General features: G+C 44.0%; 3 protein-coding genes across 5 annotated transcripts in view; all 3 read left to right on the plus strand.

Annotated features, from left to right (window-relative positions):
• LOC116849814 overlaps window positions 1–9032 on the plus strand; it is a 14739-nt gene extending 5707 nt beyond the window's left edge. The window contains exons 2-4 of the mRNA XM_032827372.1: window positions 311–556; window positions 1038–1319; window positions 8084–9032. Coding sequence (XP_032683263.1) covers window positions 311–556; window positions 1038–1319; window positions 8084–8488 — 933 coding nt within the window. The 3' untranslated portion in view covers window positions 8489–9032. The remainder of the gene's footprint in view (window positions 1–310; window positions 557–1037; window positions 1320–8083) is intronic.
• LOC116849809 (transmembrane protein 132E) overlaps window positions 1–18381 on the plus strand; it is a 176642-nt gene that overhangs the window by 108574 nt on the left and 49687 nt on the right. The gene's annotated exons all lie outside the window — the stretch shown is intronic.
• LOC116849815 (phospholipase A2-like) lies at window positions 12320–18001 on the plus strand. The gene is made up of 4 exons (XM_032827374.1): window positions 12320–12620; window positions 13980–14139; window positions 15373–15525; window positions 17708–18001. Exons 1-4 carry the CDS (start codon window positions 12467–12469, stop codon window positions 17934–17936), a joined length of 696 nt encoding a protein of 231 aa, XP_032683265.1. The 5' UTR covers window positions 12320–12466; the 3' UTR covers window positions 17937–18001.

An 18381-nucleotide genomic window follows, 5' to 3' on the forward strand; every position in this document is an offset into this window, starting at 1 on the left:
GAGAGAGAGAGAGAGAGAGAGAGAGAGAGAGAGAGAGAGAGAGAGAGAGAACACGGGAGACGAGTGCACGGGAGACGAGGACAAACATCAGCGTAATACGCGCTCCTGGGAGCGCGACGTTCGATGGTAATGTCGCATGACAAGCGTGTGCGCGCGCGCAAAAACCGGTTCGTAACGGCTCCGTGTTTAACGTTGTACGTACACACGGTGGCATTATCGGTGACCGGACACACGGCCGACGAGAGGTTAGCCGACGTAACTGACCACGAGCAATCCCGGCGGCGCTGCCGCGTCGCCGTTATTGTCGCAGGAGAGGCTGGAGTATCCGCCCTTCGCTCACCCCACGGGCATCACGCCTGGTTACCTGAAGACCCTGCTCAACAGATTCGGTCGTGCGAACAAGATCCGTCTGAGAGCTCTCTTGGACGACTGGCGAGGGCTGGATCTGCCGGAGACGAGCCTCTACCGAATCCTCGTGACGGCCGATTTGCCGGTGCACGGCGGGCACTATGACTTCTATCGATTCCTCGCGGTCGCCTGCGGATTTTTCGGGAACGTAAGTCGCCGTTCAGGGCGCCGGAAACGACCGCCGTTCGTTCCCTTCAGTCGCGGCCCACCGCGTCCGCAACGATCCTCGAGTTCCCCTTTTTCCTTGAGCGAAAAAAATACGAGGGATTAGTTCGGATATCCGTTTGACTCATCGCGTCTTAATCCGTACGGGCTTTCCTCCTTTCTGTCTCTTTATTTCTCTCTCTCTCTCTTTTGCTCTCTTTTCTCCCGCGATCTTCTACCGTCGACAGAGTTGACCAGCCGGAGGGAGCAGAAAAGAAAGAAGAAAGTAGAGCGAAATATTTGTCGAAGATCAACGGATATTTTCTTTGTCCGTCTGGATGAACCGCGGAAGGAGGAGCGTTTTATATCGCTAAGCAGATCGATCGACTCTCCTGAGCTCGGCAGAGTAACGCCATTAATTGTATCCGGCCGCGGCTGTAATTCACCCCCTGCGAAGCCCCTTGCTATCTCTCTTCCTTCTGCAGACTCTACTCGAGACGATGATATACGTGTGCGAGTTACTGACGCACGAGCCGGAAGGCGGCTCGGCCATGATACCCCTGAGGATTTTCTTGGATCTCTACGGCTACCTCGCGGATCTCGATTGCAGCGGCCAACGTCACCTGCGGGAGTATCTCCTCCTCGTGGTCGGTCGAAGTGGCGATCCGTTGCCGCCGCCGCGCGACGCGACGTCCGTCTCAGAGCTGTCGTCCGGCCCGATCGATCCGGTCGCCGCAGCTTGCAGCTGCGAGTTCGCAGAGGAGAAGGTATCGCGCACACAGCGGAGTTCCTCTTCCGGTTGAATAAAACATCCGGAGCTGACGTCGCTCCTCCGTTTAACGCGGCCGGCGACTCCTCGTTTTATTATCGGCTCGGTGGCGCGTGAGAGTCGCACGCCGAGTCGGGCAAAACTCGACTCGGCAAGGCTAGTTGCCTCGTGACCGTTAATGGCGATCTCTCGCGCTAGAATATCCCATTTTTCCTTACACCCAAGGTAAAAATAGCTGTTCCTGGACGCGTACCTATCTCTGGACATCTCTGAGTTGAAATCTTAATATTACCCGAGTGGAAATAAGTAACCCGGCCTGAATCAAAGGCTAGTAGCTAGCTGGTGCAGATTAAATTAAATTTTTTAGCTCGTTACTAATTCGTTACTCGTTGACTATTTACTGAAATGTAGAATCAAAGTTGTGATCTAGCCGTTGTCTATCCATTACAATATCAAATATGATAGAATAGATAACGCTGTGTCTGCGCTAAAATACATGATCTAGATATTATATCACTATCAACATTTTTAAATTGGGTAACAAATAGAAATTGAGATTATGTTAACTTCATAAAAATTTCAAAAAAGCAGAATTGAACGTTACATTACTGACTAACAACTACTTATGGTTTCTCATCTCGTAACTAATTAAACTTGTTTAATCATCAGCTAACTTATTTATCTAACCACTAAGAGAAGTGAGCTTACTGGTTAGTAGTGGTGTTAGACACAAATTTACTATCTCGTAGCTAGACACCCACGAAGTTCAATTTCTACTAGCGTGCTGTCGACCTCAATATTCCATTTGACGTCTACTTTAACACTCTGAAGCTTATATCAACCTCTTTTGATTCTGTTTAACCTACTAACTTTGCCAAGAGGCTCTGTAGAACCTATATGTGGCATTTTGTGCGTTTTCTGTTATTAGAGGCACTAAATTTTACTTCAGTTTCCATATATATTCCATATATATCCTTCAAAATATATAGATGTTAGAAAGTTCAGGTTGAAAGAAGAGTTAAAATTTTGATTCGGACACTTCTATTGTTTTGGTTTTCAAATTCAAATATTTAAATTTGTAACAGAGTATATATATATATATACACGTTGAAAGTTTAAATACTTTTATTTAAAAACAGAAAATAAGAATGCAGCATCAGGCATGTGTCCAGGCATCGATACTTTTATTTTACGTAATACGCAGGTGTCGTAAGACGGATGATGAAACGGAAATTTTAAGATGAAAGTAGCTGATCCTGAATATTCTTATGATTTTGTGTGGTTATTAAATATTCAAACTTTGTATATACGTAAAATGTACATACATATATTAAAGAAATGCTTGAAAGTTCAAATAACTGTGTTTAAAAACCAAAGCGATAAGAATTGTTCAGAATCAGGTATGTGTCCGGGAATTGATACCTTTACCTTACTCGCGTCGGATTCCGGCCTTAAATCTTCGTCTTTGAAGAAAATGCCATTTTTGTGTCACTTTTTTTTTACTCGTGGATAACTCCCTCTCGGTTAAGATTACATGGCCGTTGAGTAGCACCGCGAGAGGAGACCGTAGTCTTTCCACCGACTCGCGAGGAATCCGTCCTCGATCACGTAACGTGACCATTTTTAATATCGCGAAGGGAGCTCCCGCTAAATTTCCCATACCTCCTCGCCGCGATCTCGTATAATTCACGAGTTCCGCCTTGCAGGTCGACGTTTCTCGATACACGATAGGTATGGCCGGTTAATTTTACTCCTAAACCTCGTTTTAATAGAACCCTCACATTCGGGAACGTAGTTACTGACACGTCTCACGTCGCGGCCGACGGTAACTCGGGTCGTGGCGAAAAAAGTCGACCTCGGGTGAGATTTTCGCGACGGGAATGTCTATACTCGTCAAGGACCCGACGAGGGGAGGGAAGGGGGATACAACGATGTTAACAATGTACATATGCGCGCGTTGCATATAAGAGCGTTATTATTAGACGCAATGATATTACACGAGCTTACTTGCCAGCAGCAGGTAGCGGTAGATTTGACTTGCGATAGCACAGTTCCGAGGGACGCAATTAACGTTTATTTATAAACCTGCATTCGCAGCAGCATGCGCGCGCGCGCACACACAGTTTGGACACAAGGTACGTGTGGCTCGCTTTAACCAAGGGCCCCCGCATTGTAATCCCGCGGATTATAATTATAATAAAGTTATATGACCGCCTTGCGCGTTCTGTGTGCGAGAAGAGTACAATGTGCGCGCGCGTATACCGGCTCGAATATACACCCGCATATTTGATGGGTGCTTTAATAATTGCGGAATGCATTTTCAGTTCGACGCGTGTTTCAAAGGGCGCCCCTTGCGACGTTTCAATCTTCATGCCGCGGTGATTTCGCAGCGTTCATTAATCGCAACGGTCCGTATCGCGGTGTTTAAATAACTGGTTAATCAAGATACATTAATGCAGCTAATAATTTTCCGTTTCGACACGTTAATATAACGTTTCGCGGAAACGTTATATTAACATCGCGCAAAAAATGGCGCTTAATGCCGCGAAATTAATGGACCGCCGGCCGGGAGTGGGATGGGATTGAAGCGCGCCGTGACACACGGAAGTCACGGTTGGCGAATTACGAGCGCGTAACGACGTATAATGGATAAAATTTAATGAATTTCGGGAGAGAGAAATTCTCTATGTCGATAGCCTTGCGTTTTGCGTGCGCGCGTATAAGCGCGCGCTCGCGAAATAAGCCGCTTCCGCTTTGCAGAATTCGCTCTTACGACTGAACTGTCTCTCCATCTCTCTCACATTACACGCGGCCACTGCATATTTTACACACACGTTCGCGTCTACGGACCATACGGAATAAGCGAAAATTCGCCGGTTCGCGACTATTCTACGTAACGTTCGCGACACTGCCAGGAACGCGGTGGTGGTCGAAAAGTTTTTACCGATACACCGGAAAAAAATCTCAGCTGAGTAGTTGAATTAAATCTCCGTTACCGCAATCGATGATAATTTGTCTGAGTATTTTCAGTTGTATTAAAACTTGGTCGCAAGAACTGCACACAGAGAAGTATCTTTCTACTGTTAAGAAAAGTGATTTACTTTCAATTCACTTTCCTACTTTTGAGTAATAGTTATCTTCAACAAAGAATATTTTTTGGTTATTAATATAGTCTTGAAATATACACTCATCACAAATTTGAGAAAAGCTTATTATCATGCACTTAGGAGAAGAACTCATTCTCTTTATAAGAATATTATAAAACTCTATCCAAAGAAAAATTAGTTTGACTTTGTAAATTAAGCAAACCGAATTTTTGTTTGAATGTAATATTCTTGACTGAAATGCTAACTTACTAGGATTGAGAATATATTTGGAGTAAATTTAACGCTGGAATTAATTTATGATACAGATTTGTGGATCAACTTGTAAAATACTTGAAACAAGTAGCATTTGCTTGAATGCAATGTGCACTTGTCTGTGTGTGTGTGAGAACAATTGACTGAGTAGAAACCTGCTATAGGAATCTTTCTGCTCCTACAATCGAATTTTTCATCCGTTACCTATTCTTACCAGAGAAGGAAAAATTCAGTTACACTAACGGAATTGTTTCTTCCGTGCACAGAACGTGTCTTTATCTGCAATCCATAAAATCTATTTTCTTATTACCCACACTTTGTGCTAAACTAATTCACACGATGAAGCGTGCCAATTCGCTCTCTAAATTTTTTTTAGTGAAATCTCTTTAAGTTTTTCGAAATTTCTTAGAGTGAAATTTTCATCCAAAAAGCAGAGATCAGCCACTCGGATTCGAGCGATTCTTCACTCATCTAGAGTGAATTCTCCGTTCTGAATCAATATCTTCCTTCAACTTATATAACCAAGAGGGAGATTTGATTTACAATAATATTCTTTAACCACAATCTATTCATTATGTATTTCTATCTATCTAATTATTAATATCCTTTTAGTTACATATTTAAAATATTTTAATAATTTCCCCTGTCTGACCGTCTATACTTAACTTAATACGCTAAAATTATTCCAAATTCGCGCACCACGTCAATCAAGCATCCACGCCATTTAACCTTTTTCTTTCTGAATCGTCAGCAGAATATTTTTATTCGAAATTGAAGAGTGAATCTGATATATTCCACCGGAAACAAATTCACTCAAATCTATTGAAACGTTCTCTCGGCATCAGAGTCCATTTGAAGCTTAAGCGAAGCGTCCCTTCTTACGATTTCGAGTGGCGGTCTTTTCACTCTCGCCTCGAGTGAATTTTCATTGGTTCTTAGTGAAATTTTACTCCGAGAGTAAAATTCGAGTTTATCTGTTTGCACTTAAGACCGACGTTTTCGGGAAGATATCGCGGAGCGTGCTATAAAAACGCATCAGCGAATTGCGATCGTCGATAGTCTTTATAGGCGTTCAGTCGGAGCGGATCAGTTCCGTCTGTCAGCGTCGAGAGTCTTTAACGTTGACTTTATTGGGCAACCAGCTCGCGTTCGATCAAATATGTGTCACTCCCGACGAGGGTGTTCTCGGACAAGAGGAGCTGCCTTGCGCGGAGCAACTATCGGAAAGCCTCCGGATTTTGAAGGATCACAGAGACGACCCGAAGCTTTGCGTGGTCGGCGGGCCGGCATCGCCGGGACAGTCTGCCGCCAACGATAAAACCGAAATTGAGATCGAATCAATTGATCGTCACGTCGCCGCCGGGGAAAATAGCGAGGTATAGCGCGCTACGTGTGAACGCGAGAGAGCACCGGAAAAACGATCGGTCACTCGGAATTTTGCGACCTGGACGATTACGTCGTAAAATATGCGGGATGGCGGCTCGTCGCAGCGCAGACGCGCCCCGTCCACGTCGGAGAACGGAAGGCGGACATTGATTTCGATAGTTCAATCAGTGTCGGTCGTGCGAAAGTAGCAGCCGGGGCATTTTTGAGCACGCAGACATTTTATCGAGACCGCGGGAGATTCTTCGAGCATCGTGTAGTTCACACATATACGCACACTTCCACATACCTATACGAAAAGGAAGATTTATTTGTTTCAGAATCAGTCCGCTTAATTCATTAATAAGAACAGAATACTCGCAGAGAATATCATAGTTGTTTTTTTTATATAAATTCTTTTTAATTTTATTATATCCTATATAAGACATCCAACAAAAAAAAATATAAGTAGAACAGATAAAAGTGAACAAATATTGTAGAGGTCATTTTTCAAACAACCACGTAAAATTTCGAGATATTAATTAAAATAGTTTCACATATCAGAGCGCGCGATGCGGCAGGCGGGACATACGGCTCGCCGCGGCCGGCGAAAAAAAATGGACGAGCGCACACCTACACGGACGCACACACGGAGCTACCCATTTCAATATGCCAAACGGTCCACCTCTCTGGCCTATAAGATAGGTCCGCGAGCAATTGTCCATTTTCTTTGCCGGCCGCGGCGAGCTGCGCTCTGATTAGTCCAAATATTTTAATTAATATCTCGAAATTTTATGTGGTTGTTTGAAAAATGATCTATAATATTGATTATAAATGATTATAATATTTGTTCACTTTTATCTGTTCTACTTATATTTTTTTTCTTAGACGTCTTATGCAGGTCACTCTCTATATATGTTTCTTCAGTAATGTAGGAATAGTCTCAGTAAGGTCTGTCTTACACAGTAAATTCTGCTAGAAAAAAATCGTATATTTCACTTCTTAAAATATGAATAACATACATGAAAAGTCAATTACTGCAGAATGTTGATCCATTTTTCGGTTATAAAATTTTATAGCAGTCTTTATTATTCTTTATTATTAATTCTCGCTATATAATATTTAAGTAAAAAGAGTGACTTCTTCCTAACCTAACTGATCAGGAATATTGATCACACTGGCTAATTTCTGATCAATAATTCACTAAAAAATATTGAAAATATTTTCTTTCTCAGTTCGGAATGATTGTTATATAATAAATACTAGCCAGTAAAAGCAATTTTTAGTTAGTGACTGAGGTTTCTCCTGGAAATTATTCTACTTATGTAATAATAACAATTGATAATAATTCAATAACAAGCGTGATTAATTCTTTACATAGAAATTTTCTTGGGATCTAATTGGGATCCAATCAAATTCCCTAACTAGAGGCTTCTTGGTTGCAAAATCTACGCAAATATAGACTAGAAGTCTAATATTTTACACATAAATATAAATACAATGTTCGTGATAAGAGTAGAGTTGCTAATTGATTTCAATCGAGATAATTAATTTTGAAAGAAATTTGAGCATTCAGATTCAAATCAATATCAGCTCTCGGGAGAATTTAGAGAATCCCTATGCTCTTGATAATACGCGAGGTCTGTATCAATAATCGTTATTTGAAACTTGCCTCAGGTGAGGTACCCAGGTTTGAATTTAGAGTTAGATGTTCTCAGTTGAATCGCGCGATTACAAACATGATGTGTCACATATATTACATAATTCAAATAAGAAACTCAGATCTAACTCTACATTCTCAGATCTGAGTATCTCGTGTGGGACAAGTTTCAAGTAACGACTATTAATGCGAGCCTCAGTGGCCCGATCGTTGGATTGCCGGGTAACTTCGACTTCGATGATCGAATGACAGGATCAGAGAAACGAACCCTTTCAGTCGACGGTCCAAGCGGACGTTGGGGATCCTGCGATCGCCGATCGCGACGGTCGTCACGACAACGCTCGTGGGAGTCCCTCAGAACGCAACTTTGGCTCCCCTGAGACCGCCGTTGATGCATCCGAGTTTAACTGGGAGGGCGAAGAGGAGTTCATAGGGGAAGCGGAGGCGATCGACTACGAGACACCTACTTCGATCGATCCTGAAAGCTCGGGGAAGTCCTGCGAATGCAGGCCCGAAGAGCCTGAGAGCGACCAGGCGCCGACGCCACCGCCCGATCCGCTGCATGACTTCCTGCAGAGGATGCGAGCGGAGGTGGAGGCGGGTCGTCTGGAAACGATTTTCCGTTTGCCCGGAATCGGCCCGCCGGTCTCGCCGGAACGTGTAACGGCCGTCGGACTGTGGCTGGCCGACTGCGCTCGTCGTCAGGAGGGTCTGGTCGGGCCGCGAAACATCCGACACTTTCTCTGTCCGAGTCTCCACGACGTCGCGGAGTGCGATTGCCCATAAAATAAAAGTTTTGCTCTTTAAATACGAATATTTTTAAACTTTCGACACATAAAATACATGTCTACGAGTCGCAGTAACCATTTAAACTGAAATATCTTGATAACTGCAGTATTTTTTAAATAAGAAACAAAGGTGATTTTCAGATATTCTTTTAGAGCGTTTTTTGTAGTGGTAACGCTTTTTTCAAAGTAGAGTAATTTTGAAGATCTCTGAAGGTCAACTTTGCTTTTTGCTGCGAAGATATTGCAGGTGGCAATAGTTATTGCGTCTCACCCTATGTGTATGTATAATTTCAATTTATATATATATGTATTTTTTTTTATTATATTATAATTTTATATAGTAAGTAACGTATACGTATCGCGCTTGTTATTCCGCTTCAGCTGTTTACACAGAGTAGCGGTAGGACAGGCTCTGTGTGTAAAAGAAATGGCTTACTTCTTAGCAACGATGAGTAAACAGCTGATTTCGAAACGAAGTAACAAGCGATACGTATACATTATTTACTATATAAAATTATAATATAATAAATAAAATATATATAAAATAAAATAAAATAAAATATATATAAAATAAAATAAAATAAAATATATATAAAATAAAATATATATAAAAAAAATATATATATATATATATATATATATATATTTACACAGGGTGAGCCGCAATAACTATTACCACCTGCAATATCTTCGCAGCAAAAAGTTGACCTTCAGAGATGTTCAAAATTACTTTACTTTGAAAAAAGCGTTACCACTACAAAAAAAACGCTTTAAAAGAATATCTGAAGATCACCTTTGTTTCTTATTTATTATATATATATAGCTGTTTACTCATCGTTGCTAAGAAATAAGCCATTTCTTTTATAGCCATTCATTTATACATTTTAATTAATTACGGAATAAATATTGAGAAAATTTCAAAATAATATATAACTTTTATGATTATTTTGACCCGTTCTACCCGGCGATTGCTTGATCAGTTATCGGACACCCTGTATATATGTATTTTATGTTGAAAGAGTTTAAATATTCGTATTTAAAACAATAATAATGTTTAGGATTATGTACGTATCTTGACACTCATTACTTTCACCTTAATCAACATCTCGCGAACATCTCGACACACGGCGTCCTCGTTAATACTAATGACGTCAGAAAAACGAAACTGTCCCGATCGCTAAATAATTTTCCGGTAGTCTCCTGTGAAAGCTTCACGTTCTCAAGCTTTCATATTCGCACCTGGCGATGTGTGGCAGGTTAAGAAGTTCTCTCTCTCTCTCTCAGAAATGTCTAGAAATAAATATTCATATCTAAGTTATGAGATACGAAGAGCAGACGTGTTGCGCGTGAAATAAATGTGCCCACGCGACTACTCGCGTACTAGAAAGGTGCATAACGACGAGGTAACGAGACCCGTTCTCTCTCGACGGGGTTTGTCATGATTCCACGCAAATTAATTCGCACGTTCCCGACGCATTTTTATTGCGTTAAACAATACAATGTGTTGTACGGGCACCTTTGATTCGAGATTCTGTGCGCACGGTAGTTCGCGTGGGCGCACGTGTGTGGGGACGGTTATTGAAACGTTGTACAACAATCCATTCCCTAAACTCGTTGGAGTGAAATTTCACTCAAAGAAGACTGGTCACCGGCGAGTCACTCGTATTCGAGCGATTTTTCACACATACGGAGCGAATTCTCCGCTCTGAATGGTCGAGCGAGTATTTCCACTCAGGGGTTGAAAGGGGGGGATGAATGCGATGTACTCCACCGTTCGAGGGACATACGCGCTCCAATCAAGCGAAAGGTTCGCTCATATCGGGAATCCAGAATCCATTCCAAGCTCGCTCTTGCGACTTCGAGCAGCAGTGTCTTCGCTGTCGCTACGAGCGGAAACACTTTTCGCGGATTTCGCGTGAGATACCACGCCAAGAAACTTGGAACAGCATTGTGACGTGTCGGGCAAAGTTGGCGCGTTAATGACGACCATCGTCATTATGAAGAGGAGAGAGCGGAAGAGAGCGTCGGGGAATCGTGGGGAATCCTGGCTTCACGAGAAGGATCGTATACGTATCGTCGCGCCTCCGATACTCGCGCACGGTTGCACCCACGTCACGTTTTTATTTCGCTACACGTACCTATCGGGCGAAAGAGCACACCGGGCTCGCCTTCTTCGCGGCGCGGGGAAGAGAGGCGCGCGCATAAAAATCTATCTCTTTCCTCCGGCGACGGCGGTGGCGGAAGTGAGGAATCGATATTCCTCGCGAGGGGGCACGTGTCCGTTATTTTCTGCAACTGCCGCTTCCATTGTGCGTTTTGTCAATTCGCCGTTTGCCGTATCGGCAACAACTCTGTAATCGATTATTGGCCGAGTTATTATTGGTATCACGGTAGCACAATATTGACATACACCGGTCAGCTCCGGGGTCCATAACCCGAGCTCGTCTCCTCTCTCCCTCTCCTCCCTCATCGCCTTCCGCACCCTTGCCATTCTGAGCCCTGAGACGCGTTCCACGGGATTTACTCGGATAGCTCGGCGTGATCGTTTCGAGTCCCGACATCGAGGCAAACAGTGCTACGGGCACGTGCTGCGTTTTTTGTTCTGGGGGTAGTAAAGACGCTGAAATTTCAAATCGTCTTCGCGCGCCCCGCACGGTGGGAAAATTCCAATCGGCGAGTGGCCGACTGACCGAGCGATCGGAGGGCTGCAAAGGTCCGCGGCGGGTAGTTTCCGTAGTGCTCTCTCGAAATAACAGCAATTCTGCTACCGTCGAAATTCGCCGGCAAAAATCGCGCAAGGGGGCCGCACAGAGAGCGATTTCGACGCACTAGAGTCACATGAGAGGGGCAGGAGGAGGGTTTATCCACGGCCCACAGCATGCCGTTTTTCCGCAAAAATCACCAGCCGGGGGAGAGGTCATTGCCTCCGATCCCAGTCGCGGGAGAAAACGTTTTTCGTCCCGGCGTCCCTCGTGGAAATAAATTTTCGCTGCTTCCTTCGATCGAATTCGCTTTTCGTTGCGCGCGATTTTCGCTCTGCGGTTGTTCGCCGGCTTGCGGCTTTGCTCGATTCCATCAACGGTGAATAAACTGCCGATTGACATTCGCGTCGGATAACCAGAGCTCTCTCTCCCTCTCTCCATCCCTCCCCCCCCTCTCTCTCTCTCTCTCTCTGAGAGAAATGAAGATAACTGTCACTAAATCAGGCATGTTTTTGCTGGTTCTTGTTTGTTTTCTTTTTATTTTGGTCTTGCACTCTCTACACATCTTTCTTACATACCAATTCATATGTGCATTATAAATTATTTTCAATAATTTATATTATTTGCTGTTATTTTTATACTATATTTCCGTAATTTTGAGAGGATGATGTCTCAAAGCACAAAAACAAAACTCTCTCTCTCCCTGTCTCTCCCTCTTTTTCTCTTTTCCTTTTTTCTTAACGCCATTTCGTCGAAAAGCGTTTAATCGCGAAAAGATATCAGACGCCCCTTGCGATTTCGCGACGCCGATTCATCGGGCGTCGTGCAAATGCAAATAACTGTCTGCAACGTTTGAATAATTCCATTTGACTCGATACCACGCGCTCCCTATCGTCAACTCACCCCCTTCCCCCGCGAATAAGAGGAAAGGACGGCTAAATTAGAACGGAAGCTTCGCCGGCCGCCTCGCATCTATTACGATAATCGACGACGAGGCCCCGACACTCCCGCCCTCGCAAGTGACCGCCATCTCCACGTGGATTCGGTATGGTCGCAGGAAACGCGAGCGTTATCCATGGTTATCCGCTACACGTCGCGCCGGACTCTCCACTTTCGTACGCCGAGCGTAACCCGGGCGATTAGATGGCTCAGAAACGAAATCGGCTCCGCGCGCTTTCCTGATAAAGTCGCTCGAAAAGTCCGTTCCCTTATACGTGTATAAAAGGGGGGAATCTCTTCCCTTCGCCGTCAAACGATCGTGAAACTTTGTTGCGATGTCTCCGACCGTGGTCGCATTGTTCTCCGCGCTTTTGTTAATGTCCCGGAACGTCCGCGGCTGGTACATCGCGTTCCCGAACAACAGCGCGCCTTTCGCCAACGATCTTCGCGACTCTTCGCCGGAGTGGACGCCACCCTTGATATTTCCAGGTGGGATCTCCCGTCGTCCCTGATCCCCCCGCGTGTTCTCACGCGAATACCGTCATTGTGACGTAGCTCGTCGAGTAGTTTTTGCGCAATCGAGCTCGTAAAGGTCGACACACTTCTCCTTCGATGCACTCCGGGACGCGGCTGGCTTCCAGTGGAAGAGTTTGTTCTTGAGAAATCTTTCAGAAGAGAGACTTTCCGCTCAGAAGGTTCTCTTGTTGGATATTGAATATGCGCCGTGTCGAGAACAAGTGTGTCAATTTTTATGCGATTGTCCGACTCTGTTTCAATACGGTTTGAGTTTTTCACGCAGCTCGGAACGTGCATGGACGGTGTCCAGTGAGAGAACTTGTCTCCTGACGAATTATTGAGAAACAACTTCACCTCATTGGGCATCGGCGTTCCGACTTGCATTGGAAAAACTAAATGCGCATTGAGGCCGAGTACATTTCTTATGCACATATGTGTAAGTTCATCAAGCTCGATACTCGGTCGAGCAAGAATTAAAACTGGTTATTCGTTAAAGAAGGATGTTAACAATAGGCCATTTCAGGTTCACGCTGATGGAATCTCAACTAATCATTGGCAACTGTTTCTGGGAACTTCTAGAAGCAGAAAGTAACAATTGTTTGTCTACCAGTCCAGGACACAGTTATGAAAATCAGGATTTATTATTAATTACTGAAAGAGTCATGTAAAGTCTTTTTAAACTTTGTTTTTAACCTTGATTTGCCTTTAAAGTAACGAATATATATGTTACATATTCAATGTATTAATGTATTGTGTGTAAGGTGTGGGACCGCGTTAGGAAGACATTTGACAGGTAGAATTTCAGCGTCACGGAACCCAGCGAGAATGATGGATATGCATGCACGCTAATAATTTCTTTCATCTCTCCCTGATATTTTTTCTTTATCTTTCAAAGTGTCTCGAGTAAAGAGTTTATTAGATAAGGTTTATATTAGATAAAAGTTTATTAGACTTAGATTTGTAAATAGCAGGTTTTTCCTTTCGGATCCCTCTGCATGTACATACAACACATAAACATTGTGTAAACAAAAGAAAAGCAAATTTCTCTGCACTCATAACTCATCTCTCAAGACACACACAAATGTGCAATCGATTCTATTGTAAAAACATCAAGGGTACAAAGTTTAAAGAATATTTCATGTGACTGTTTAACAATCAATAATAAGTTTGGATTCTCATAACTCGCTTCCTGGTGGACAAACAATTGTTATTTTCTGCTTCTCGATTTCTCAGAGGCGGTTTCCAGTGATCTGTTGAGGTCCTCTCAGAGGACCAAGAATGACCTGCTTTTCGCATCCCCCTTTCTTCTTACACGCTTGAATCTGCACTCAGGAACGAAGTGGTGCGGCAGTGGCAATGTTGCACAGAGTCCGGACGATCTGGGGACGTTCGCGATGACCGACGCGTGCTGCCGCGAGCACGACAATTGCGACGACGTCATCGAGTCGATGCAGACGACGCACGGTCTGACCAACAACGCCTTTTACACGAGGTGAACCTTGCGCGTGCGACGTCTTCGCGTTCTCACCGTCTCGCGGAAGGATCTCGACAGCAATCGCGCGCGCGGCCCTCGAAAATCGATGAACAGGCACTGCGCGATAGCGCGAGTCTGCGTCGGGTCGCGAGTTTCCACGCAACGCCGGCAAGTTCCGTGCGTGTCTTGCCGCAGTTGCGGCTGACGTTTGACGTTGATGAATGAGATGCATTATTGTAAACTTAGTATATTAATTACGCGGGCTATTTCCGTACGGTATGCGACAGGGTAGAAAATGTGTCGGCCGTATTTCGCGATATCGGGGCGCGCACGGTGCATTAAAGCAGCCGGCTCGACGACTTAAAGTCGCGCATGTACGTAATCATTGCGTGTGACTCGTGTGTGAAGGAAGAAGAGGAAGAAGACGAAGAATGAGAGCGAAACGTAGGAGCGGATATATCGATCGTATTCACGCATGGAGAGAATATCACAGTTTCTTTCCGTACAAACTTTCTTCGATTTCGCTGTGTTGTTTTTTTGATAGTCCAAGAATAGACCGTCTTACTGAGGAATATAGTAGATTTCGTTAGAATTTCGTGATAGATTTCTAAGCTGGAAGCGCGCGTGGCGAGTGTTTGAATCCCGGCTCCTGGGATATAAGTATCACCGTATGAAATGAAAGGATAGCAGGATTACGGCAAAATGTCAGTCTATTCCTCGGTTACAAAGTCCTACGGTAATCCGTAAAATTCTCTCTGTGCAGTCGTGCAAAATGTCGATTGTCCGGGATATGGGCGCGGGAAATATTGACACGTAGAAATCGCGTCGTTTTTCCTGGTTTTTCACTTAGCGCACTGAATTTCCGTCGCCGCGTTGCAGAATTCGAAATAAAACAGACGTTCGGCGCGCAGACGATAGTAGTTCGTTACACGTGGAATCGACTTTATGTGGAAGGTACTCGATTCTTAAAGTGCGCTCTATTCGCTTCATCTCCGATCTTCGGTCGTACGTACGTCCGTATACGTCGCCGATATATCATTCGTTCGCTTTCAGACTCGAGTGCTCACCTTCTTTATCTACCCATCTCTATCTATCTATATCTATCTTTCTCTGTCTCTCCCTGTCTGTCTCTTTCGCGCGCATTTCTGCGTGCCTTCCTACGATTGTACGAGTAATTTGAAATTATAATGAAGCGTGGTCGCTTTTTGTAAGCGGTAATCTGATAGAGTGTCGTGAAATGTGCGAAATCAGGCTGCACTGCTCGTGCGACGAGAGGTTCTACGACTGTCTCCACAGCTCGGAGGAACTCGTTAGCGCCAAGGTCGGCTTCCTCTACTTCAGCGTGTTAAACACGAAGTGCTTCCGCGAAGACTATCCCATCGTTGGCTGCAAACGGCATTCACTGTGAGTTGTAAGCATATTAGAGCTTTGCCAGCAGTGGCGGCGGCGATGGTGATGATGTTGGCGATGGCGGTGATGGTGGTGGTGGTGGTGGTGGTGGTGGTGGTGGTGGTGGCACTCGACTTTCAAATGGGTCAGCCACTCGAGAGAGATTCATCGATCCATCGCAATCCTATTTAATACATACACATATATCTGTACGAATCACTTCAATTTCACGCCAAATCACGAATCACGCTGTCTCACGTACTGCCGCACCTACGCCTCCCATCGCGATAACTAAGGTAAAAGTACCAATGCCCGAGAGCGTATCTAATCCTGAAAATTCTTATTGCTTTGGCCTTTAAAAAAATACGGATATTTAACCCTCCGAGAACACACCTATTTTCTCAAGCATAGAGTACACTCTGGGTCAATCTGACCCTACGCTAACTTTGAGGGTCCGCCATTTTAAAACGACGTGTGCGATTAGCTTAAAAAAATTTCTAGATATACCTGAGATATAGAAAAATCACGTAAAATAAATTAAAAATGTCGTTATAATTATTAACATATCTAAAAAAATTCTCAAAAAAATTTTCTTTTGTAAAAATTGTAATTTACAAGAAAAAAAACTATAGATAGAGGGCGTCAATCCCGCCAATTTTCAAAATGCCTTCAACATATTCATGATCAACGTTGAGGTAAGAGTCAAATTGACCCAGTGTGTTCTCGGAGGATTAAACTTTTAGTATAAAAAAAATATGTATATATTTTCTATGTTAACAGTTTAAATATTTCAACACACTCTCAACATAAAATACATATATGTATATTCCATGCTGAAAGTTTAATTCTAAAATCTTAAACATGAGTAAAATTTACTCTCAGGCCAACTTTTCAAATTGTTCTTAAAAGCATGTGTTTTGTTTTTTCATTATAACTTTTTTCAACTTCATTGAATCACAAAAACGTCAATAGATCCCTCGATGTTTTCTACATTGATTTTAAAAATAGGATTGAATTTTTTCGGAAGTTATGAGTAAATGGAAATGCACTGATAAAGTTTACTCGTGTTTAGGGTTTACGTAACTTCTTGATATTTTGGGTTCTAGAGTTAAATATTTGTATTTAAAGACCAAAACAATGAGAATGCCCAGACTCAGGTACGTGTCCGGAAATTGGTATTTTTGCCTCTTATCCGTCTATCTTCTAAATTTCTTGGAGCGGAATCTCACTCAAAACAGGCGTCAAAGGTGGCGGTATTTTCACTCGAAGTAATGATGAAAATACCGCCACTTGAAGTTGCAAGAATTTCAAACTTAGAGTAGATTCTGTATGAGCGAATGTTTCAGTCGATTAGAGTGAATATCCTCCTCCACTCGTGACGGCGGGACGTATCGGATTACGCTTCAATTTCGAGTGAAAATAATCACTGGACCATTCAGAGTAGAGAATTCATTTCACGTGAGTGAAGGTCACTCGAGTTCTCGAGCGATTCTTTCTGATCGCACCACTTCTCGAGTGAAATTTCCCCAGGAAATTTGGAGAGCGCATTTTCGCGAATCAATGTGTAAGTCCCTTCTTCGCACCTACTTCTTTCTAACTGCATTAGCTCGCAATTGTCGTTCTTATTAAAACAGTGGCGTGAGAATTTGGATACCGTCGTTTTCTCTCCACCTCGAAAATTGTCCGAAATTATCGCACCGACCATTATTACACCGGAGGGCTATATTTTCTGCACAAAGAGGAAATACATGTACCGCGCTGTCTGTAGACTCTGGGAGTTAATTTCGAGGGAACCGTGTGATAGCGGGTGCAGGCTCGGGCCTTAAAAGCGCTTTGCTACTAAGAACGACCACTTTAACAAACACACACACGCACACACAACGGCCATTAATTACTCACCGAATTAAACGCGCGTAAAGTTCGTCACATAGCGAAATATCACGACACACGCGTTCGATAAGTGTGGTCCGCTGATCACGACGATACCGTATTTTTCATCTCGGAAAGTCGTCCCCAAAAAAGTCCTGGCTGCCTGTATTTCCTCCCGCAGCACGCTGTGCACGCGGCCTCCCCCACGCATGAGCGAAATAAAAATCTAAGAGGAACCCGCGCGTAATAGAATATGATTGGAAAAACTCGCGGGTTATCGTGAACGCTCGAGGGTTTTAAAGACGACGTGCTAACGACCCCTTGGCAGCATTCCTAGACGCTGTTTGGAGTACGAGCTGGACGAGAGCCAACCGAAGATGTATCAGTGGTTCGACGTGCCCGTGTATTTCCAAAACGGCCAGCGGGTGACAGAGGTTGGCCGTCATATTCGATCACTCGGTTCCGCCGCCGACGACGACGACGCCGCTCCATTCGCGAACTCGTGGAAGTCTATTTCGACCAACGGGGGAAACAACATGCGCTTAGAGGCCGCGTAAATTCGTAGCCTACCCTGTACGCCTTCTGTCACCGTAGTTAAATAAACGCCAATAAAACCGCACTTACGACCGCTTTATTCCCGTTGTCTCGTCTCGCTTTATTGTTCGTTTTTTTTCGTTCGCGTCACCGACTCCTACGTTCTCCATTGTCTCGCTCCGACGCTTTTGGGGATGCATGAGAGCCGCACGCGTGTGACATGTCCGCGTGCGTGTGTATAGCATGCAACGCGAAGGATGCAGAATTATAGAGCGGACGGTCTGCGAAAGTGGAAATTGCGCGACGATCGCGGCCATTAAACACGCCAATCAACCGCCGGTCGTAAAAGCTGGTTCTATTTTTGTTTTACTTCCATCGGCTCGATACATCGGGGCGGTGAAGAGAGAGAGAGAGAGAGAGAGAGAGAGAGAGAGAGAGAGAGAGAGAGAGAGAGAGAGAGAGAGAGAG

The sequence above is a fragment of the Odontomachus brunneus genome, unplaced genomic scaffold (assembly GCF_010583005.1).
Source record: "Odontomachus brunneus isolate Ranch 3 - 2012 unplaced genomic scaffold, Obru_v1 Obru_scaffold_126, whole genome shotgun sequence".
NCBI lineage: Eukaryota > Metazoa > Arthropoda > Insecta > Hymenoptera > Formicidae > Odontomachus > Odontomachus brunneus.